This window comes from Gavialis gangeticus, unplaced genomic scaffold (genome assembly GCF_001723915.1).
Source record: "Gavialis gangeticus isolate Ggan-Ray unplaced genomic scaffold, GavGan_comp1, whole genome shotgun sequence".
Classification (NCBI taxonomy): Eukaryota; Metazoa; Chordata; order Crocodylia; family Gavialidae; genus Gavialis; species Gavialis gangeticus.
Genome location: NW_017729003.1, coordinates 12,510,980 through 12,535,116, shown reverse-complemented (window position 1 = coordinate 12,535,116; position 24,137 = coordinate 12,510,980). Strand labels below are relative to the sequence as shown.

Here is a 24,137-nt window from a genome sequence, read left to right as displayed (position 1 = left end):
GAAGATGTAACCACATGTTTCATTCTCGTCCTTTTTTCACTGTACAGAAAATAAGAGTCTGTAGGGCCTCTGAAGAGGATCTCATAGGTGCTGACCAATGTGTTTGGGGCCCCAGCTACTGGTGTAAGAACATGGAGACTGCAGTTGAATGCCATGTAAGTAATAGGCAATCAGGACTCATAGCAGAGATTATATCTTTTATTAGACCAACAAGATTTTTGAAAAAAAAAAATCTTTACTTGCAAGCTTTCAGGCAAAAACATCCTTCATCAGGCATTGGAGAAAAGATTGTAAAAGTTCTCCTGAGTAGAAATGTAAGTAATAGGAGTTCTCTATACAGTGAGAATGGACTCTGAGAGCCACAAAATCAACTGGCAATGAACTGAAATGGAATATTTGACAATATTGGCCCTGATTCTCCTTTCATGTACCCAGATGTCATAAGCAGTAATTTCATAGAACTAAATGGAATGGCACTAGTATAATATTGGTGTAAATGAGGGGTGAGTTGGGTTACATTTAGATCTAGCTTCTGTGACAGAGAACCACAAATATCTAAGCTAGGCTTGTGAAACTGTGCAGGCCGACACCTGTCAGAGGCAGAGCTACCTGTTGGGATTATAGAATTGTCCTCCTTTTTAGTGGAAGCATAAATGTGCCATTGCCTGGGACATTTCCAGTTCAACTGGCTAATGTATTAGATGGTCTACACTTGAGGCTGCTCTGTATTAGAAACGGGAATGACCTAATGAGGCAATTAGAGTTGGCTCTAAAGTTGGCTTTAGAAAAATCCTATTCAACTTGATGCAGCTTTGAGCAGCTGACTGAGCTGTGAGGCAGCACCTGACCCACTCAAATGCTTCTCAACCTTTTTAGTGCCAGGAATCCTGGATTATTTCAGAGAAATCCGCTAATGCTAATATGGGGAAATTAAAGCAGCATTGTGACTATGGGCCCTGCTACACATTCAAATTAAAGCTGCATAGAAACCAGCTGTGGAGCTGTTACACATTTTCAAGCACTAATTTTAGAACTGATTGGCTCTTTTTATAGCTGAATGGTCATTTTTATTGTGTGGTAATTACTTTGCACTTGTGCCTGATCTTATTTTGCACATATGTCCAGTCTAAATCTATTGCTCAATTAACCAATTAATTGCATAATATATTTAACATATACAGACTAAAAGTACTTCCTATATGAATGTGGGATCCTATTGGAGTGGAAAGTTTAGTCACTATAAAATACAAAGAGCTTGGCAGTTTCCTGCAGGAGCTGTTCCAGCTGACAGTGCATGGTGTAAAATATTTGCATATTCTGTGGCTGAATTGGCTGGCTCTGCCCAAGAAACATCAAGTGTCAAGTTTTTGTGGAGAATAAATTTCTGCCCTTTTGCAGCCAGTGTTGGAGTATGCTGGGTGAAGCACCATGAAAAGCTAATGGTATAATTGTTTGAGCTTCTCATGTTCAATGGGTGGGTTGAAGACTTTCAGTTATTGAACATTTGCATAACCCAACTTTCTCTTCCCTTCTCCCACATGCTGCACCCTTGGATTGGGTAATTCTTTCAGTTACAAAACTGATGATGCATGCAGTTGCTGATAATCTCAACTAATTTCAACACTGATGTGTCTAGAACACTCTACCAATCGATTTCTTTATGCCAGTGCAAAGGATTAGCACAATATCAATTAATTAATTAGCAAGGCCCCACCCAGACTTATATAACCTGCTTCTCAGCTGGGCGAATGTATCCATACCGTTTCTTGAACCCACGCTTGTTTATTCAGAGCTAATTCAGATATCCCTATGTGGTACTGAACTGTGCATAGCACATGTGCTCTTTTTAGTGGGTTTTCATCCTATAGAATAGAGGGTCCGTTGTGTAAAACAGAAGTTTAGTCTGGGTATAAATTATAACTAGTTTTAGGTTTGCTAATATTTAACTTTGTTAATGTGCGAGAGGACTTTATTTTCCACTTCTCAGTCCTTTGCTGTGATTCATTGTCCCTTTTTAAAGATACAAATTGTCCTGTATACTGTTCAGCTGTCTAGCCAAGAAGGACTAGACATGAATGTTTTTACATGTGCTCCAGGGGTGGGGAACTTTAATTAGAGTGGCTCCCAGAGCCACTCTGATTAAAGCCTGCAGTGTCTCATGTATCAGTGTCCCTGTGCTTCAAAATTGAGGCAAGGACGCTTTATCTAAAGCTTGTCAAATGAGCTTTAATTAAATCACCCCCACTTCCATTTTGAAGCACAGGGATGCTGATACATGAGACACTGGAGGTTGCTGGAGTGCACTAATTGGCACGTTCCAGCAGACTTGATTAATCGAGTCTACTCTGATGTGTTGTAATTATGGTGTATTGGAGCAGTTTACCAGCACATCTACAAACCTGAATTTTTCAGAGTTTCTTGATCCTACCCATTAAAACAGCTAAAGAGATTGTTCTTAGTTGATATGAGGTGTTTAGGGACCATGGTGATGAAAGCTGTTAGAAAGAAACCTAAATATATTAGTGAGCTCTGGGTTGTTTCCTCGGGTGTGATGAAGTCTGCTGCAGCATTCCTTAGCCCCTGCCTGTATGGCAAGCGGGTGTTCAGACCTCGGTGATCTAATCAGCTAAGTGGAATATCAATGTAAATCAGATTACATTTAAATCTAGCTGGTGTTCCCTCGGGAAGCTTTTTGTACGGTGAGAATTTTGGTTATACTGCAAAATCCTGGCTGGTACTGGGGTTCCGAGCTGTTCATGCAAGTTCACTCTGACTGTACCATAATTTGAAGATACAGGTCTTTCTTTCACACCTATTTTTCTCTTCTTTTTCCAGGCTGTGGAGCATTGCAAGCGTCATATATGGAACTAAAAGAATCCTTTCCAACTGAACGTGTTTGCCATGGTTTTGATCAAGCATCCTGGGATTTGTTTGTGTGGGAATTGGTGAGAAGACTGGGTCGGTGAAGAGATCTGTACCTCTCCTCTCTCTCTTGAAAGTCATACACCTTCCTGTTGATTTGCAATACTGCTGCCATTTGTAAAACTCATCTTCAGCATTAACTCAGTCAGCCCTGAGAATGTACAGTGCATTGTGAATTGGGAGCCGTGGGGTGGAATGTCCTTAGATAGATAGAGGGGAGTGGCATACAGTGGGCTGGTTTTTTATATGAATAAATAGTAGTTTGTTGGACTAAAAGCAAAAATAGATCAGAGCAGACTGATCGCATTGACATTCTGTGATGGATTGGTGGTGGATTCTACTGCAATGATCTTGAGTGCTTTGCCCATACTTGTGGCTAGAGAAGGAAGGCTCAGATTTTCAGATCAGCCTAAGGGATTTAGGAACTGAAACAGAATGGGATTTGGGCATGTAAATCCCTTGGGCTCATTTAAGAATCCCACCCTAAATCATCCTAACCATGTAATGGAAAAAGAATAGTTCTGTATTGGAACTGTTCTTCTGTCCTCTGGAGAGAAAAGGCTGGCTGTGTGTGTCTGCAAACGACCTGAAATAAACTCTTAGGGCCAGATGCTCATTTGGTGTAAATTGGCAAAGGCCCTGTGGTTATGGTAACTTATGCCAACCGGGAATCTGGTCCCAAGTGCCTGATCATTGTAAGACAAGAAAAGGACAATTTAAAACATATCTGGTTTGGCAAGAACTGTTCCTTAGCTGTCTCAGCACCTGTGTCTCTGGTGTAGTTGTGGGGGGGGGGGTCCTTTGGTAGCCATTTTAAGACACTAACTTCACTAGATTTAACAGTGCTTCCTAACTCTGCTACTTTTGTAGTACATTCTAAACATTGTGGGATTTCAAAGCTGAATGAGATTTTTTTTAAACCCTTGATTTTATAGCTTTTCTTTTGGACGCTACAAATTCTTGAAGTGCTTAATGTTCAGAAGAGAACAGGGAGGCACAAGGTAACTGCTAGTTTTCTCTTCCGCATAATTTAAGCTTGTGTGGTGACTACAGAGGCATCTGTATTACCTGAGGCTTTTTCTTGACAGCAGTGAGGAAAATACTGCTCTCCTTACCTCATAGTATCTCTGCCCTAGAGTTACTGGCTATGTGACATTGATGCAAGTGCAGCAAACTTTTGCTTGCTAGACTAGATTCAGGGCCTATTTTTGAAGTCAATATGGTCATGTCTTTTGTTCCCTGATACAGGAGAAATGATTGACATGAGAGGAAGTAGTAGAGGGGGGAAGGATGTTCCTTAAAGCCACTTGGATATTACTGTGGCGAACACAGCATAAATGCCTGTATAGAGACCTATGGAGAAGGAACACATTTTAATTCAAGAGGTCAGGCTCTTGGCCTTCCCTTACCAAGAGCTTCTGTCCAGCTGAGGGGAAAACATCAGCTTCTTTTGGTAGACACTGGCCTTAAATTGTGCATTAAAGCTTCTGTAATTAAAAACAATAAAGATTTCCTGTAAACCTGGTATCTCTGTGCTCTTTGTTTTCATTGTACAGGCATGAAGCCTCTCCCTGTGTACCTGCAGCTGTATGCCCTTTAGCTGTCCTGTTTGGTATTTGAATTTAAATGAAGGTCAGATCTTCCCACAAGCTCCTCAAGGCTGAATGTGTCATGCAGGTGGCTCTGGCATGAGGGATGTGCATTCTCATTAGCAAATCTGCTGGAACAGGACCCCCTTTCAAAGTGAAGTCATGAGAGTTAATAAAGGGTTTGCATAGAATTGCAAGAGTGGTCTGAGGGCAAAGATTATACTATTTTTGTGCCTGGGGCACAAGATCTGCCACATAAGCATGTGCACACCAAAAGTACTGAGCAGAGGAATTTCGTGAGTCCATGCTGTTCCTAGGATCTAATCCATACCCTACACCTTCAGATGCTATAAGCTGGTTCTTTGCTGTGCAAGGACTTAAATTGAATGGTCATCCAAGACACAGCCCAAGAGCACTATGGGCAGAGGCATTTTCATGCAGGAAGTGAGTGACTCCATTCCCAGCAGGCAGAATTACATTTGAGGTCAGACTGATTAGGAATACTCTTGTGAGTGATCCCATGGAAACTAACCCAGCTGAAGCCTCCTGACATGGGGACTGTGATGTGGGTGTCAGTGCTATAGGGTTCTCTGTCTCTTCCTGTTGGGAGGAAAAAGATGGCAGGTGAGGCTGATGTATTGCTTGTTGTTTAGGAAACATTCAGAGCCAAGGTGAGTTTGAAAGTGCTCAGCTCTGTATAACACGAGCCACTGCACAATCTAGCCAGCAGTCTCAATTGCCTTATGCCAGAGCCTCTCAGAGGCCCAGGTCTGCATGCTGTTGGTCTTGCTACATGCAAAAAGGGAGTGGAAGTTGTTTCAGTTTCTAAGGGAAAGGCATCTGCCAGAGGAACATTGCTGACCATACAGCTAATGAAGCAAGTTTGTCATCCTCCAAATTCAGCCTGGACCACAAAGCCACTCCCTGGGTCACTAGAGTTAATAGTGAAGACCCGGCTGGCCACCTGACAGTACGACTCAGGTGCCAGGTGAGATGTGCGGTGGTGTTATAGTGCAGCCCCAGAAAGTAAGGGAGCAAATCACAGCACACTACTTTCTAGGCAGTGGTGCTAGGAGGTGTGGAGTTTCTCATTCAGAAAAAGCAGAAGGTGACATGTCAGCTTATCTCTGTCTAAAGAATGCCTACAGACTGGCCACAGTCTCCCAGATCAGGTGCACCTGCGGCAACCAGTGTTTCTGTGGGTGAGCAGAACTGTGCTCTGCATTCAGGTAGCAACAGTCACGGGGAGCAGGATCTGGGCAAGCAGCAGGGCAGCTCCTCAGCAAAAAAGAACTAGAGCAAAAGCTAAACGGAGCCCACAGGACCCAGAGCATTCAGGCATTTACATGAATGCTCTCTCCAGACAGGTCCAAGGGCTGGGCTCCTGCAGTGTATTGACTGGAGTGATAATCTACAGGGTGGCCTCTTGAAACGAGAGCAATGAAGAGTCAATTGCTTTGTTTGCTGACATTATAATTAGCTTGGCCTCAGCCTTGAGCATACTTGGCCATGTCTTTGTTCTTGGTTTCCTCTCTGGGGTGCCAGAACAACATGATCGCACTCTGGAGGTCAAAAGCTTCTACATTCACCTGAGGCCATTTGTGCCTGCAGTTAGTTGTGTCATGCCCACATAGCAGTGGGTGCCAATACAGGCATCATTTGAAATACTGCATGCTGAATGTGTGTAGCCTGAAGCTGAGCACATTTGGCCCCTACATGCAGCTCTACCAGGGTGCAGCTAATCCCCAGTACTCAGAGGTGCAGTCCCAAATGTTGCTTCTATGAGGACAGCCTCCATTTACCAGGCCATTGTTGAGTGAGCTTTCCCCTCCACCTCTAAGTGCCTAGAGTACCCTCAAGTCTTCCTCATAACTTTGTAGTTATACAATTAGTATTAATTACTGGCGTTCCCTCATCATAACACTTATTCACTCCCTTGCTCTTTACTTCCTTCATTGCGTCAGGGTTGTTCCGTATGTGCAAGAGACAGGCCAGAGAAGTGTGAAATGGAGAAGAATTTTTGCTCAATAACAGCCTGGATGCCAGTAAAAGAAAGGGCTAGGTGTGCTGCTGATGCTCTCTATGGGTGCTTCCTAAGGGCAGCACAGGTGTTTGCTCACCTCCCCGTGCAGGAGGGAGCATAGTGCTATTGTCAGCTTGAATTAGGAGGCAAAAGATGTGTAATGTTATAGGGAGCAATTTGCTTTCTGGCCTCCCTGCTGGTATGGTTTATGCGGAAAGCTGCCTTCTGGAGAAACTGGAAAGGTTTTTATGGCTCCATGTGCTGGCTCCAGGTTTAGCAGCTCCAGCCTAGATTGTGTTCTGGCTAATTGAAGCCTCCTGTTCCTAAAATCCTCTTATGCCAGGATTTGTTTTTTTATTTGTTTTTGAGGTGGAGATTTTTTTTTTCTTGAGCCGTTGTCTCCCATGCCTTCACTTTGAACTAATGTGTGGTAGGTTGAAGCCGAGACAGACTGAAGCCCTCTGGTATTTAGCGTGATCACAAGGCGCTGCAGGGTACAGGGCTGTTTTGCTTCTGCTTGCTCTATAACCCCTCTATAACTACCCATCTAAAGCCTAAGCCCAAGTCTCTTGCGTGATGATGTGAGGGAATGTGTATGAGTTCTGCAGGTTGTGTGATGGTATTAATGCTCCATGTGTACCTGCGTCACACTTCAACCTCCATTTTGAAGGTGGACCCCCTTTCCCCTGCTCCCTGCCACCCCAGTTTCCTCTGCTGCCCTACTGTCCTCTTAGCTCAAACTCCCCTGAGGTGTTGACAGGGGGCTGAGTATGGAAGGTCATTGATTTACTATACTATTAAAGTAAGAGCATGACACTAGGGTGACCTCTTTCCTGGGGAAAGAATTTATCAGGGGAGGAAACAAACCCCAGGCTGGCAATGAATTCACTTGGCAGGCTTCTATGATCACTGGAGCCAGCTGATCGGGACTCTCCTGATTGGTGGTTATACGTGGAAAGCAGCTGCTCTAATTTGGTGGAGGGCTTATGTTCATAAGGTTAAGGTGAGGAGAAATGATGTAGGATCCTTACAAGAAGCAGAAAGCCTTGTTTTCCTGAAGGATGGGGGAGAGACCGTGGGAAGTGTAAACTAGAATTGAGGGGCTTTGTGTTTTTTCTAAATGAACTTCATTTCCATGCTTTTCAAGGAAGAGCAATGGGCTGTTTAAGGACTGTGTGCATGTATGTTTGCTCAGGGCTCCTGAAGGCTTATGCTATAAACCAGAAGGCTCACACTATTGGTGATGAGAGCTGGGGAAGTTCAACCTCTTGGAGGAGTGAAGCCTCTAGAGATGGATCTGATCCTAAAGGGCCAGGCCATTGGGCACGGGACTCCAGCTCTCAGGGGACCTGCAACCCAAGGGGCAGCAGTGCCTTGGTCCCAAGCCAGGGACTGCCTGAGCTCTGTTCAGGCTCTGGAGGCACATAGTGCAGTCTCCTTTCAGCAATTAGATCGAGTGGCCAGCTGGGGGAGCCAGGCAACCTCTGTGACACCTGGAGGGCAGTAGCAAAACTTTCAGGGAGCACAGCACTCAAGCTTGGTGGGCAGGGTTGAAGTTTTCCAGGCGGTCACTAGAGCTGCTCAGCTTTGCTGCTCTTCCTTAGTAGCACAAGGGCTTGTGCATGTAGGTGTGTGAGGAAGCACTGCTGACACTGCCAGTGATGTTACACAATGATAAATGCTCACTGGTGCTGCCTTGGCTTTGGTGCCGTGTCCCAGCCCTGAACTGTGCAAGGAGGCAGGGGAGCAAGCCCTGGCAGGCGGGTTCTGATGCTGTTCTTTTGCACCACTGCAGGACTGAATGTTTCGTGAGCACAAGCCATGTTGTCTGGCTTGGCTGGACAGCATAGGAAGGCAGCACCAGGGAGAACAAGAGGCAGGAGCAGGCCCTGCAGCTCTCTGCTTCTGCCCCTGCTTGGCACATTGCTGGACTGCTTTTCCCATGCTACTGCCACAAGGTTCATAAGGCTCTTGCTGCTGACTGTGAAGGAGGTTTAGTTCTGGTGTGGGCGCTGCAGCAGGGGGCTCTAGGGAGACATTGCATTTCCCTCTGTTCTGCCCATCAGGAAAATAACACTGCAAGAAGAGTGGCTGCTTTATTGTTCAGGGTGAGTGCCATGACCCCAGCTACACTGCCTGTGCTATTTTATAAAACATACCAGAAGGAGAGTGAATGCCCAACCAAATTCTAGGCTTCAGCCTGATTAGCTGAGCCTTGTGAAGCAAAGAGCCCTGGTCTTTGCCAAATTTACTTTGCTATATAATAAGTTATAAAAGATGAAATGAGAAGAGCCAGGAGCTCATTAATGTAATCACAGAACCAAGTGTGAAGAAAGCATTCCAAAGCCAGAGATGTGCTGACTGTTTAAGCTCACCCCTTAGTCAAGGTGGGGTTTGCTTTCTCCAACCTGAAGAAAAGCTTTCTGGTTTGTTCACCTCCTCTCAGCTGATGTGTAACACCTTGGCAGGCACTAGTTAGCAGTGAGCTGTGCATTATCTGTGGCTGTAATGGGAGTGGGTGGAAGTGCCCATGAAGTGGCTGAGCAGTTCGGTCATTGCTGGATAATGCTACAGCCGCATCCTGTCTTGACAGGCAAGGAGGTGCTGTGGGTGTGTGTCTACCACCTCCTCAGTGAGCCTGGGAACCCCAGTAAGCAATATATGCCACCCACCTGCACCTGTGCCATGCACTCTCATGTGACCAAGCTGGCTTATCATTTGGCAATAGGCCCAGCCTTACTCAGGAGACAGGGCTGAAGGTGGGAAAAGCTAAGGATGGAGTATGTGAAATCCCACTTGTCTCTCAAACTTAGGCACTTCACTCAAGCATCTATGTGAGAATGGGAGGCACAGTCCCAATCCAGGCCTGCTCTTAGGTCCACACAGGTCACAGACTCACTTAAGATGGCAGTGGGGAGGGTACTGCTGCTACCCACCTTTTGCCCAACAGCCTAGGGGCACTAGCACTCATGCAGAAAGGAGAAGCCCCAGATGCCAAGCCAGGGGTAGGGCAGGGCGAGGACTGAACCTACAGGGATTGTTTCCCAAGCCAATGCTGTAGCTACTAAAATATGGTCTGGACAGGGAAGGAAGAGACCTGTCACCCCTTCCACTGAAGTAGAACCACCAGGAAGCCAAAACTGCAGGAGTCCTTGGCCAAATGGAGAGAAAGTGTGATGATGTGTGGCTCTTTACAAGCTTGGGGCCAGGCGTGGGCAAGGGCAGCCTTGGGTTCTTGCACCTGCTGTCAGGATTATCTCTGGTTCCTAATCAAGACCTCATTTATATGAAATGCATAAACAGTCCTGGGAGCCGGAAACACAGGATTGCCTACAAAGAACCAACAGCTCCCTCTGAAATGCAGTGTGTCTGCAGATGTAGCTCTTTCCCCATTCCCTGGCCTCCTGAGCTGTTTTTCCTAGTGCTCTGAGTTTCAACATTAGTTTTCTCAGTACTATATTATAGCTGGTCCTGACCCACCTAACCCACCGAGCCTTGCATGTGAGCCTAATGCAAACTGAAGGTGTGGGGCATGCGTTTTCTCAGTAGTTCTTCTAATGCCCACTGATGAAGTGCAAAACATGCAAAGGGAACAGAAAAGTGCATGAGAAAGAAAGGCTGGGACATGTTAACCAAATCCATATATAGTGTATTTCTGGTTCCTTTAACAGACCATTCCCAAAACTCTCAACAAGTTACTATTAGAAACAGAACAAAAAAAAAATTACACACGAACACTCCACATTCAGAATCCAAGTTAATGTCAGTCTGTTTCTTTCTTTTGACGTCATATATGTTTTGGTAAGCCAGCAAAATGGAGAAATGTCTTCAGTTGCTTTCCCTTTCTGGAAAGGTGACAACACAGATTAATGCCAAACAGATCCAAGCCCCTTCCGGGCTTCCTGGAATGACACATGGTACCTTCAGACCACGTTGGTGGGCTGCCACCTTCCCCCACCCTAGTGTAATGCACCCCCCAGTCCCATGCACAGTAGAAGGATACCTCAGTGTCAGCAACGGGTAAGCTGGGGAGCCAGAAGGCCTACAAGCCTTGAGTTTCTGCACCGCTTGGTGCTGTTTATTGCAACCCTGCCCATTGGCAGGTCATAGCTCAGATCCCCAGGGCTTCCCATCTGCTTGTCTAACACTTGTTTAACACTTCATATTTTTTAAAAAAATAAAAAATTTATGGATGTAATGGTCAAATGATGTGAGCTTCTGGTAAAGCAAACAGTCTCAGGAACCCTCTGCTGAGGAAAGCCTCTCCGCAGCTGCTGTGTCAAAAAAAAAAAACCCATTGGCTGTTTTAGTAGGATTTGTTCCAGGGGCCAAGCACACGTGGTTAGGCCACCAGGTTCTCTTTGGCCCTCTTCTCTCCCAGTCTGTGCTTTCCTTCTGCAGCAACTGTCCGCTTGACCCTGGCTTGCTTGGGAGGCTACACGAGCGATGCCACTTCTAGTCATAACTCCGTGATCTCCAGAGGGCTTTCCATAATCACCTCCCTCATCTTGTGCATAGGGGTAGATTTGGCAGACTCTGTGCGAGCATTGCGGTCATTATAGCCCCCTGAGTCTGCATTCAGAGTCTCCAGGGACCGCCCCAGCACCTTTTGGTCATCCTCTGGCAGGCTGCTGAGATCGGATGTGAGCAGTGTGCCTGTGCTGCCATGCACCACATGGATGCCGTCCGGCCCTTTGATCTCCACAGGCTGCTTGTGCCGGAAGCGAAGGCTGCCCTGACTGGCGCTGTGCTCCTCCTCATTATCCAAGTCATTCTGGATCAGCTACAAGAAGCCCAAGCAGAAATCAACATCAGGGCTTAAAGCAGAGACACTCCCCTTCCCTTCCCCTGCCTCTGTCAGCATTGCTGCTTGTCACCGGCAGTCCTCCACCAAAGGTCCTAACCTGCTGCTCTGAAACAAGGGGCCAGCCTGAGGGGATAATGACTCCCCCTAGCTGTCCTTCCAGGCAGCTCCACAGCACCAGTTGCTTTGCTATGTCATCATACTAAAGCAGAGTCTGAGACAGCCCCTCGGTGGTCATTAAGCACAAAGACCCAATGCCGTCTCTGCCTTTGGACAGCTGAGGAGCATTTTCTAAATTAGCTGTGTTTGTAGCATCCAGGGCCATGTCTGTGGATTTTTAGCCCTAACACTTCCCTGGGGAAGCTGTGTAACTTACAAAACAACAGAAGAGAAAGAGGGGAGGCCCTCCAACCTTTCAGTCCAGCGAACAGAAGATCCAGGTTGTAGGCACCTGTGGAAATCTGGACCTACATATCCTGCGTCCTAGCAAAGTGATTAATCACCAGGCTGTAGATTAGGAAATTCTAAAAGCACCTTATACAGAGTCCTCCCACTGGGCAGCCATGAGGAGATGACATGTGCCAGCAGGAAGAAAAGAAGGCAGAGGTTGCGTGGCTCAGGATGACAGGTATAGCATTAGAAATAACTTCCCCTGCCCCTAATGACATGGCTAAAATTTGCATTTAATATAAAGGTCATGGCAATTATCATGCTGGGACTAAACCCAGGACTTGCTCCCTTCTAGGACTGTGCACAGCCTTCTGAGTCAGACACCCTCTACTTAGTACACTTCCTCCTGGCCCCACATATCTTTCCCTCTGGGCTGTCTAGTGGGCCATCTACAAAAGAAAGGCTGATAGGTACTCAGGCAACACCTAGCCCATGCCACAGGGATGAAAACATTTTCATGAGAAGTGGGAGATAAAGGTTCAAATCTCCTCTGCTTTGGGTGGGGAACTAAAAGGTGGGAGGCTCTCTTGTCATCACCAGAAAGCGGAGCTGGGCCTTGATCAAACCTGTAATCTTCATTCACTCTTATTTATTTTGTATTGTAATGGTGGACGTAGGGCCCTGTGGTATTAGACAGTACAAACAGATAGTGGGAATGCCATCCTCAAGCAGATTACAGAAGAAATGATTTAAAAATGGTTTTGGTTCTTGTATCACAGTAATGCCTTTACATGGCTTTTGGAGCCATAGTGGGCTTGGAGGGCTGGTCATTTAAAGTCTTGTGAAGCACAGGATGAGTTTAGGTGGGAGATTCCAACTGGAGGTCCTCACAGAGACTTTACCTCAAGAATGCATGGAAATAGATGCCTTTTGATATCATATGTTGACTGTTTTTTAAGGTGGTTGGGCAGGGGAGTGGTTTCTGGGGCAGGCCTTGAGGGAGGGTGGATGGCAGGAAGTTGGGAGGGACCTGAATGAAGGAACCATAACTGGGAGGGGATGGGTTTGCCAGTATGACTGAGCATTAGTGAACAGGGCTGTGCATGTGAATAAGGATGTCAAGGTAGGAGGAAGAGAATTAGGAAAGTAAAAATCAGCATGGAGCTGGGGTCTTGGGAGTGTAGCTGACACTGGGAGCAAACAGCACAGAGGGCAGAGGCTGAAAGGGTTATCTCCCATTTCCTACTCTTTTCTGTAATGTGCCCTGGATTTCCATACTGAGAGGGGGGTGGTGATGGGAAAGGGGCCTCTCACTCTGCTACTTCTCCACTAACTTCCCTCACTAACGCTCTGTCCACAGTACTCCAGCTGTGTCTCACTTTGTATTTTGAAAATCTGGTTAGTGTATTGATGGAGGGGAGCCTGACCAAGTGCTGCTGGTCAGGCTTAGCCATGGGCATTGAGGGGGAAGATTGGATATTTGACAGTATCCTATAGAACAAACAACTTAGGTGAGAAAAAGTTTGGACGGCAGGGAGGAGGAGCTGAATGGCAGAGATGGTGAGTCTGCCTGATGAGATGCACAGTGATGATTAATGGGAAGTAAAATAGAGATGCAAATGGAGGAAAATGAGGAGCCACACGTTGGACAGAGCCTGAGTTAGAGACTATAGCGGAAAATCACTAGGGTATGTGAAACTAGGCATGATAAGACATAGATTTAGGAGTGCTTCACCATGATGGTGGAAGGAGCTGAAGGGAGGGGATGAAGCTGCCTAGAGAGAGAACCAAAGATTACAGACATGAGAGACTCCAATACATGAGGGGAAAGAGGAAGAGGGCCACCCAACAAGATGCTAAAGGAGCAGGTACCACTGCAGGAGAGCAGAGAGCCGCAGAAACAGAAAGTCCACTCAACCAACTAGCCTGATCAGGGCAGTACATTTTATATGCTCATTCCAAAGAACAAACAGCAAGCTGGGTAAAGGGGGAACAGACAGGTAGTTGGGGGCTTACATAATAACTGGGGAGTGAAAGGAGTGTCAGTGTGGAGAGTTTTGAAGGAAATAGTTGCCTTGTTGCCAGACTCATACTGAGAGATGTTCTTTGGTGAGGGATGTTCCAACAGCCTAGCAGTATTCAAGCATCATTACATCTCAGCACCATGGAGCTGAGACAATCAGGAAAGTGGATATTGCTGGAACAGTCCCCTGGGCCAGTTCAGTGCAGTGTTTTGTATCTCTGTCCTTAGGTGAGAGGATAGAGGAGGCCTCTGGCACCCGTCTGATTGAGGTGGCAGTTATAAGCAAACATAATTTGATAGGGCAAAGGAAGAGGGGGGCACTGATGGGCACCCAACAGAGTTTAGAGTAGGTCAAAAGCATAGAGAAAGACACTCCATCCCAGAGGGCACAGCAAGCCTTTTTTTTGAAGTCCATGCACACACACGTTCTACCTCAGTGACTGAGGACTGGTCCCCCTGACTGGCAGTGGTGGCTTTATGCACCATCCGCTCGGCAAACAGCTTTTTCAACCGCATGTAATCTTCTAAGACCACCTTCAAGAGAGAGCCCTGGATGGAAGGGGCAACAGGGGATGTTACGCATGGGCTCCTTTCCCTCATCCCCAAACTCTGAAACTCCCTTTTTAAGACAGCCTGGGTGAAAAACCAACCACATCCAGGAGGAACCAGCCAGGCATTTCCCAAAACAATCCTACCCTCAAACAAAACTATTCACAGTGGGCGCATCTACACATGCATCAGTGCACTTTTCCTAATGCACATTAAATTTAGTGCCTCAGGTGCCTATACAAGAGCATGGAGGCTGCTCTGATGTGCTGGAATTCCAGTGTGTTGGAGCAGTCTCGATTAACTGAGTCTGATGCAGCATGACCATTGCTGTGCTCCAGCAGGCTCCTGCATCTCATATATCAGTGTCCCTGTCCTTAAAAATGGGAGCATGGACATGCCAAATGAACTTTAATTTAAGTGCTCCCACCACCATTTTTAAGCGCAGGAATGCTGATACAGGAGAAGCACTGGAGCTTTAATTAGAGTGGTTCCAAGAGCTGCTCTAATTAAAGCGCACCCTCTTCCCCCCTCCTGGAGCATATGTAAAAGTACCCTCCAATGTGAGGTACTAAATAAATGTGCATTAGGCTGCCCTAATGCACAGTGCCAAAAGCACATGTTTTTAAGTAACGTTTAATGCACAGTAGTCTCCTTCATTGCGCATTAGCGTAATTGCACATTTTTTTACGTGGCACTTTAATGTGCAGTAAAATAGGCTACTGTGCATTAAAGTACACATGTTGAGGCACCCAGTGGTACTTAAAAAAATGAAAACACTGTTTCAATCTGGTGGAAATGAGCATTAAATATGGCACCTGCCACACAGCCTTTGCATTTTTTCAACAGGTGGAGGCCGTAAATGGCTTTTCTGCTTCAGGGTGGTGCTATGTCTACCCAGGTCAATTTCAGAGCTGTATTCCCTGGGAATCCCCAGTTGACACATATGTAAGGACTACACTGGACAGTCCTAGGTTTTGGTCTTAAAAAAGAGGTAGCACAGGCTAATCTGGAATATGAAGCCCTGAGGTAACCTCTTGTTTCCTTTTCTGCTGTCTTCATGGATAAGGATAATGACTGGTGGTAAGTGATGGGGGCTCCTGGATAGAGGCAGAGGAAGCTAGCCCCACTCACCTTGATGGGTCCTTCCCTCATGATCTGACCTAGTTTGGCAATGTTATCATATTCCTGAATGGCTGCTCGCAGGTAACGGTCATCTTCGGGCTTGGCAGCAGAGGGCTCTCTTCCAAATGTCCCCTATGATGAAAGGAAGCTTCTGAAAACAACATCTGCAGAATTTAGGCAGAACCAGCCCCATCCTTGGGGTCAGCTCTCCTGTTGGTGTTCTCTTTCCAATTCACTATGCCCTCTTGCAGCCTGCAAGCAAAACCTATGTACATCATTCCTGATTTCACTAAGGCTTAACCCCTTGCAAGTGCAGTAAGTTCAGTGTTAGTAGCAATGCAATGTACAATACATGATTGCTGAGCAAATCTAACACCAGGGGAAAGAATTTTTGAGGTGTTAAGCAGAAGAATAAAAGATCTTAAGTGCATATCACAAAACTAGTGCCATATTTGGAATGATTGTATCAGTCTAGGCCAGGGACAGGCAAAGTCCAGCCTGCAGGACACATCTGGTCAGTCAGGACTCCATTTCCCAGCTGCCCCTGCCCGCATTGCTTGCACCAGTCTCCATGGAGACCCCAGCTGCACCTGGTGGGAAAGCTCAGCTGGGGTTGCCATGGAAACCAGCCTCAGCTGTGCCAGCAGTGCATGCGGCAAAGCAGCGTAGGGGGCTGCTCCTGAGCTGCTGGGAATTTGGGATGGGGGCAGCTTGGTCCAGAGCCAGGGCAGCGGTGCAATCTGTAGCCTGCACCCTCCATACAGGGGTGCGCAAGCAGCGGACCAGAGCTCTGCCCCGGCTCCAGGCCAAGCTGCCACTGCTGCAAGGAGCCGGGGCAGAGCTGCCATCCCCTACTTGTGCATTTCTGCCTGGAGCATGCAGGGCTTCAGATCATGGCTTTGCCTGGGCTCCAGAGCAAGCTGCCCCCATCCTACCTTCCCAGCAGCTCCAGAGCAGCCTCCTGCGCTGCTTGCTGCCTGCGTGGCTGAGGCTGGTCTCCATGGCAACCCCAGTATGAGCTTTCCCATGCAGATGTGGCTGGGGCCTCCATGGAAACTGGCACAAGCCATGTGGGCAGGGGCTGCTGGGAAATGGAGTCTGGCTGCCAACTGGATTTGCCATTTTGCCCACCCCTGGTCAAGGCCATTTAGCAGTGCTAAACTAAGGATCAATGATCAGTAAACTAAGGCAGTAAAATAAATCAGTAGATTAGGCAGTAGGCTGTGATCAGGGCTTAGGCCAGTGGGAGCAGGGGAATGATACACTCATGGGACCATGTGTGGGAAGCTTGACTAGACTCTTAACTTAGTTGTATGGTGCCCACAGTGATTCACAGGGGCACAATTCCCTCCTTATTTACAATGGTGTAACCTTATTGACTGGAATGGGATTACCAATGATCTGCACAGGTAATCCTAAAAAAACAACCAGGCCCTCGAGAATTCAGGCTGAGTTCTCTCTCCATCCCCTGAGGCAAGAATAAGAAGGGTCCTCACATGAGTCCTGGCTGGGCTATTCCATAGGTCTGTGATTTCACTTAGGTTTTCAGGTAAGTCATCTTCATGCTCTGCTTGTGCTGCCAGCTCCATGTTCCTGCAGAAAGGATCTAACCACACGGGGTTAGCTCTATAAAGAGGGACAAGAGATGGGGTTAGTGAGTGGGGGCAGTAAGACAAGGCCTGCCCACCTCTGTTCTCCAGAAATGGTAATTTCTTGAAATCTTGCCATACCCCTCTCTCCCCCTTAATAATCCCAGAACAGGCAATGCCATCTTCCCTTCTTCCCCCACAACTGGAACATGACCTTGCTTCACCCTCCTCTGAACACAAGTTGTGGTTACATTAAGGGGCATATTTCTGCATGAACTAATCTACACACCTTGATCAAGCAATTACACCACCAGGCCAATTGATAACTACAGGCAAAAATCACTTGCTCTGCACCTGTCCATGACGGTGTCTCTATTTACTGCCACAGAAATTCAAACTTCTTCTGTACTTGTGCCCTTCCAGCACCATGTTTCACAAGTCAAGAGTGTATTGGTGCTGATGGGGATGGATTACTAAAAAGCATGCCATACATTGCTCAGAAGAGATTCTCATCTAGATGATTTTAGGGTGTTTCTTGATCTAGCAATCTGTGGAATCCCAGCTTTCAGAGGAAAGTGATTGCTGAGATGCTTTGTACTGGAAATATCAGCAGAAACCAATGAGGGTCCTAAGATATGTGTTCTGCCTACAGACTAACAGGGAATCCTCTCACTCAGTCTTCTAGAGTGAAGTTGGAGAGACCTCTCTCCCACCCAAATGTGCTGAGGACTCACCCATCAAAGGAATATTTATTTGTGTTTGGCATATCCATGATGTCCATGAAGCCTCGGTTTCCTGAAAAAGGTAGTGATTGAAGGTTACAGACTGATTTACAGATTCATAGATTGTAAGCCCGGAAGGGACCTTGGAAGATCATCAGGTCCAGCCACAGGTACCAAGCAGGAAAGACAACTTAGGGTCAGATGACACCAGCAAGGTGATTGTCTGGTCTCATCTTGAAGCTTTCCAGGGTAGGTGATAGCACCACCTCTGGAGGGAGCTTATTCCATAGTCTGGACACCCTGAGTGTGAAGAAGTTTTTTCTAATGTTGAGCCTGAATCGGTCTTCTAGGAGTTTGTGGCCATTAGTCCTAGTTTTCCCCTCAGGTGTCCTGGTGAACAGTTGCTCACCAAGCCACTGATGTACTCCCCTAGTGTAACCAGGTCCCCTCTCATCCTTCTTTTCTTCAGGCTGAAGAGCCCCAGATCCCTCAGCCTTTCCTCGTATGGCTTGCTGCATAAGAGTTTGATCATAAGGGTGGCTCTTCTTTGGACTCGCTCAAGCTTGTCCATGTCCTTGTTAAAGTGTGGTGCCCAGAACTGGACACAGTATAGGTTATAATTTTTGGTGATTTCATCAAAGAATGAAAAAATGTGGTTTTATTTGAGAAATGGATCAGCCAAACGTAATAGATTAATAGATATTAGGGTTGGAAGGGACCTCAGCAGATCATTGAGTCTGACCTCCTACCCCAGGCAGGAAAGAGTGCTGGGGTCAGATGACCACAGCCAGGTGCTTGTCCAGTCTCCTCTTAAAGACCCCCAAGGTAGGGGAGAGCACCACCTCCCTTGGCAGCCCATTCCAGATTCTGGCAAACCTTACGATAAATAAGGTCTTTCTGATGTCTAACCTGAATCTGCTCTCTGTCAGTTTGTGGCTGTTATTTCTAGTTACTCCCAGGGGTGCCCTAGTAAACAGAGCATCTCCTATCCCTTGCTGTCCCCCTCCCCCAATGAATTTGTAGGCAGCCACAAAATCACCTCTTAGCCTTCTCTTGTGGAGGCTGAAGAGATTCAGGTCCCCCAGTCTCTCCTCATATGGCCTTACCTGCAGGCCCCTAACCATGATGTTTATACTGGCTGAATAACAAACAATATCAACACATGACTCTCAGCATACATCTACTCTACCTGGAGCAAGAACTGTGAAGAAAAGATCAGCCCCCTGCAATCTAAAAGAAACCACAGTAATTCTATTGCACAAACTCCTCTCTCATTATCACCCCTATGTCTCTTTTGATATTACAGATTCCTGAATTCTTCCCTCATATCAAATCTGTGTGTGTGTGTTTTACACTATTCCCCCAGCATGTGTATTAGTTTGCATTTTTCCAAGATAATGCCAACAAAGAACCCCAAAATCTCTCACCTGTAGAGCCAGCCACAATAGCTTTTAATTTTCTTTTGTGCCTACAAAGAAACAAAAAAAAGTCTTAACAATAAACTGAAAGTAGGAAGAAAGCCTTAAAGGAGAGATGTGTAAAACCAAGGAACATGCATATGCAATGGAACAGTGTTTGAAATCCTTTCCCTATATATAATCATAGCACTTAGAAACTAAGAAAAGCCTGTGTTTTGAGGGCATTTTCAGAAGCAACATATTAGCTCAGGTGGTGGCTTCTTTCCTTGACTGGACTGTCTCATCTGGAAAAGATGTACACTTCTAGTCCCTGCAGACAGGTTCTTGATATCAGGAGAGGGTAAGAGATTTTGTTTCTAGGTTCACAGGGTAATGTTCTATAACATGTACATTATAGGAGCCCAAGATGCTTTTGAAACTGCTGCCCTTAGTTTCATGCAATCCAAGATCCAGTTTACCAGGATGTTAGATTAACCACTGGTCCAAGATACCCCGACTGCAAGAATAACTAATCATGTGCTATTGTGTCAACTTATTGTTTTGACTTATTTTTCCTTATGGTGGCCAAGCATTTACATTTAGTCATATTATAGAGTTGTCCTGCAATCCCAGGGCCTTGGGGTCACTTACACTGTTCTGTAGTACCAGTTCATGAGGATGAAGAGCATGGCAGCCAAGAAGAGGAGGACAGCTAAGATAATTATCGCCATCTAGATAAAAAAAAACAAATGATTTTTAGTACATGTGAGTGACTTCAAACATGCAGCTGGGCTGCTTACTTAGAGCAAACAAGTGTCTCATTATATTAATACAAGAGAAAGAGTTTCCAAGTTTTATGCAGCCATTGGGTGAGGGAGAAGAGTCATGCTGTAAAAAGGAATGGTGGACCATCTGCTAGTGCTTGCAATAGAGCAACCTGGGTATTAACGTGTCTGTCTAAGTCAACTCATCCCACTCTGTTGGGCAACAAAAGATTCACAGGAAAATCATTCTTTTGAAGTGATGTCAGAACCAGGAAATACCACATTCCTCTTTCAAGGAGGCACTATGGAGGCAATCATAGGTGAAGTTATATGTTCCATTTAGACCATACTATGAGCACTAAAAATGTGCCAGTCCACAAGTTAGAGCCTGTTAACTTGTGCCAAGTGCTCTCTGAGCATCTCAAAGTTCTACCTTCAGATGAGGGTTAACGCTGGGCCATGCTATCTAGCTCATGTTAAAGTCACTTCAATCTGCTCCACAGAAATAAAAAGAGCAACTGCAGTCCTCCAGCATCCGAGGATGCATTGCTTCCAGCCATTTTGCCACCCTGACGCAGAGCAGGGATAGAGCACAGGTAGGTCCTGGCTCCTAGCTATGCCCCTGCTCACCAGCCCTCTAGTGGCAAGTCAGAGCTGTGCAGGTAAGAAATGGTATTAACCCTTAACATGCACCTCCTCATAACACAGTTTAACTTTAGCACCATTTAACATTCCACAGATTTAGTAAGATCTAAATGTAATGTGTAACTTTACCCTACAGAAAAGCACTTTCTTTTGGTGTTACTTATGTGAGTGGGCAGAGTAACTATGCCTACCTATCTGCTGGGAAGTGAAAGGGCTGCTAGTATGTGTAGATAGGAGTTCAAAGAGGACACTCTCCTCTACCTGCAATGCTGAGAGATCATCTGGGGCCCGGGCAGTGATAGCAGGCTGCACATCCAGCACATTGTAATTTCTAAAGAGATTCCTCAGCTGCTCCTTATTCTCATCAATCATTTGAATCACTCTAGAAAGAGGAGAGGAAATATTTTGGATAGAGGACATTTTCTTTTACTGAAGACTGAAAATGAATTTTTAACAGTTCAACGCAATGCACAGATTCCCCTAATACCACATAATATAATGGAATGTGTATGGTGAAGCTCACACCTTGGGCAGCTTGATTGGTGCCATAATTAGTTTTTCTTTAACTGTGGCCACCAGCAGTGGCCCAACTGTTCGCTCTCATAACCAGATTCTGGGACAAGCTAATGTTTTCCAGAAAGTGCATCTTGACCTTTGCTGGCAGAAGTTTTTGTTGATGGAGATAAGGCAGCTGTCATGGGCTTTAGGGCAATGTACCATGGGTAATATCTACTTCATTATCCTTGCAGACCTAGAGATTGGGACAGCATGCCTAAGTTTGACATGATGCTGAACACAACCTGACCATTTTTTTTATATTGACCAGTCATGATCAGACCTGTATCCAATGACGCCTGTTCAAATGCTGTAAGAGTAAGCACAAGCCTATACAGAATAATGCACTAGACCTAGCATTGCTGGCAACACTGCACTGATTATGAAGTACCCTTAGGTTTAAGTGCACCTTACTGATTCTTGATACATGAATGACCCTCTTCCTGCTTTGTCTTCCCTCCCTCATAAATGCATATAGACACGATGGCTTACCGCTCCACATCCAGGATCCTGTTGGTTTCCCTGTTCACTACATGGATCAACAATTCTGTCTGGGCAAAGTTCACACGGCCTTTTTTGTCAACATGGAACTAGAAAAAAAAGGGAGCAGATTGTCCACAACACATGCGTTGGCTACATGCCTCATTCTTGGGCAGCCACTCCAGGTATGTGCCAGGGATTTGTGTTTTCCTGGCAGAAATTCTCAAGTCCTAAGCTATGGGGCTGAGACCCAGTTTAAAGGAGGTATATAACCATTAGCCAGCAAACAGAGATTACTTCCTCTCGGAAACATTTGGCTCCTCCCACTTGTTTGCACTAGTCTGTTGTGCCTTTATTCCTCCTTCTACATGAAGAAACATATTTTGTCCTAGGATGCATTGCTGCCAATGCTTGCAAGGACATAGTGATTTGAACAGAGAAGGACATCAGAAGCTCCTGACTTCTACTCCCAGCTCTGTCACTGACTTGCTTTGAGACCTTGACTTAGTCACATCCTCCTGTGTCTGTGTAAAATGTTATTTACTTACCATACAACCAAATTAGTTTTTCTCTGAAATGCATGTTGAAGACTCAGGTTTATACAAGTGCTAAGGAGTTCTGCTAGTAGCATGAGTGTAAGACACCTGCAGAATAATGTGAGGGAAGCCTTACCTCTCCCATAAGCAATTTCCTGTTTCCAGGACCATGACAAGGGATTGTTCCTGTTTACACGCTCCTGCAGTTTATTCACCAAACCAACGGATGATCACAAGGATCACATGTTCTCCCTGCTGGCTCTCTTCAAATGTGCTAGCTTATCTATGGAGAGCCAGGCTGACAGTCAAGTATGATGCAGAGGACTGGGTACTTCACTGTGGCCATTACAGCTTATGAGGGTTAGAAGAGGGGCACATGCTCTGCTATCTGGAAAGTAGTTACATATAAAACATGGGGTCTCTTCAGCTATTAAGGAGGAAGCACCCATTCTTCTCACCCTTGGATTTCCAACAGGACAACTCCAGTGGACATCTCCAAGAGCATGGTTTAGTTGTGAACATAACCCTTTCTATCATGGTGCTTTCCTACTCCATGCTTAGTTTCACAGAGAGTGTGAGTGGTGCACTAGTGCATCAGGGTATAGTACTTGACACGGGCCAGATGGTACTGTTACCTGCACATCATCTGTGTTGACAATAGCCCCTGTGATGTTGGAGAGCAGACTGATGAACTCCTCCTCAAACTGCCGCACTTTGTCAGGGATCTCATTGATGATGATTTTCACTCGCTGGTCATCTCGCAAGATGTAAATTCCAATTATAGCTGTGTCATTGTGGCCAGCTAGGTCTGAAGCCATGATATCCACTACAAAGTAGCCAGGGTTGTAGGCTGTAAAGAGGTCAAAGGTCCGCAGGATCCCATCAAAAGTACCTTTGAGAAGAGACCATGACAAGTCATGAATTAGCCCAAGCATAGTAATAAATACATCAAATTGTGCTATCCAGGCCAGGGCTCTGGCAGGGCCAAGCTGGGAATGACACAATCTGATCCCCAACTGGGGAGCATGTTATCCCTGACTTGGGGCTTTCCCATCCTCACTCAAGCAACACTTACACTTGAGCTCAATCCCCAGCCAAGGTCTATTGAAGCAATTTCAAAAGAAAGAGTAAAGGAGCAGGTGTTCTCCATTAATACAGTGCATCTTCCTAAAGAATCAGTGCAGCCTCATCAGCTGATTGCTATGGGGCAACTGCTGTGGCGCCACAGAGCATGAATATTTGGTTGAAAACCTAAGGTACCCCTATAAGCTTCCCTAAGAGCTGGGTTACCTACAGTTTTGGGCACTATGCCATGGATGAGTGAGAAACTTCAGATGCCTGTGCTGTCTGAAATCACTGAGATGTGAGAACTTCCCTGCTTGAGGGCCCTACAGCTACTCACCAATGCTGAAGACACTGGCCACCTCCACTGAGTCATTGGTGTGCTGCTTGATATAATGGATGCCCAGGATGCTGTACATAACCAGGCTATTGTTGCCCACATCAGTGTCCACTGCTAGGACTTTGATCAACTCTGAGCCCACCTTGGCATCTGTTGCAACCCCTTTAAGAAAGAAAAAGGATGGGATGTTTATGATGTGGGCAAATAGCTGAGCTTATAATTACATCTGAGAGTACACAGGTATTGTAAGGAGGTGTTTTTCTTGCAACTGTCATCTTCTGTTCCTCTAAAGAGGAGATAACACCCCTTACTTCCCATAATAACCCCTGAACCAGAAGTCTCCTTACTTATCTTGTGTTTCCTCTATGGAAGTAGATTGTAACTGGCCATGAAGTGTGGCAGCTCAGAGATGATTTGGCAGGTTGTTTCAAGTACCCTCCACTTTCTTTTTGGAGAAATTTGTTTTTTTCCTCTTGTACAGTTTTCCCTTCCAGGGGTCCTGGGGCCCTTGCTATCCTAGGATACTCAGGATCTTAGTTTGCACATCCTACCTGTTATTTTATAGTTTCACCCTAGAAAAAAAGTGATCCAAGTAGCAGGACACATTTTCGTAACATTACCGCAT

At 46.0% G+C, this 24,137-nt stretch overlaps 2 protein-coding genes across 5 annotated transcripts in view; one reads left to right on the top strand and one right to left on the bottom strand.

The window, feature by feature from the left end:
* Nucleotides 1–4,449, top strand: part of LOC109290980 (prosaposin-like) — a 39,531-nt gene extending 35,082 nt beyond the window's left edge. For all 3 annotated transcript variants that reach the window (XM_019507826.1, XM_019507827.1, XM_019507825.1), the window contains exons 14-15: nt 48–155; nt 2,836–4,449. In XM_019507826.1, coding sequence (XP_019363371.1) covers nt 48–155; nt 2,836–2,871 — 144 coding nt within the window. In that variant the 3' untranslated portion in view covers nt 2,872–4,449. The remainder of the gene's footprint in view (nt 1–47; nt 156–2,835) is intronic.
* A 5,713-nt stretch (nt 4,450–10,162) lies between these two features.
* CDH23 (cadherin related 23) overlaps nt 10,163–24,137 on the bottom strand; it is a 626,459-nt gene continuing 612,484 nt past the window's right edge. Inside the window, exons 58-68 of one of the 2 annotated variants that reach the window (XM_019507822.1) lie at nt 23,513–23,674; nt 22,746–23,002; nt 21,587–21,684; nt 20,801–20,921; nt 19,782–19,861; nt 19,161–19,201; nt 17,746–17,806; nt 16,919–17,048; nt 15,432–15,554; nt 14,184–14,300; nt 10,163–11,317 (exon numbers count right to left, since the gene is read on the bottom strand). In XM_019507822.1, coding sequence (XP_019363367.1) covers nt 10,994–11,317; nt 14,184–14,300; nt 15,432–15,554; nt 16,919–17,048; nt 17,746–17,806; nt 19,161–19,201; nt 19,782–19,861; nt 20,801–20,921; nt 21,587–21,684; nt 22,746–23,002; nt 23,513–23,674 — 1,514 coding nt within the window. In that variant the 3' untranslated portion in view covers nt 10,163–10,993. The remainder of the gene's footprint in view (nt 11,318–14,183; nt 14,301–15,431; nt 15,555–16,918; nt 17,049–17,745; nt 17,807–19,160; nt 19,202–19,781; nt 19,862–20,800; nt 20,922–21,586; nt 21,685–22,745; nt 23,003–23,512; nt 23,675–24,137) is intronic. The other variant, XM_019507821.1, reaches the window with a different exon arrangement.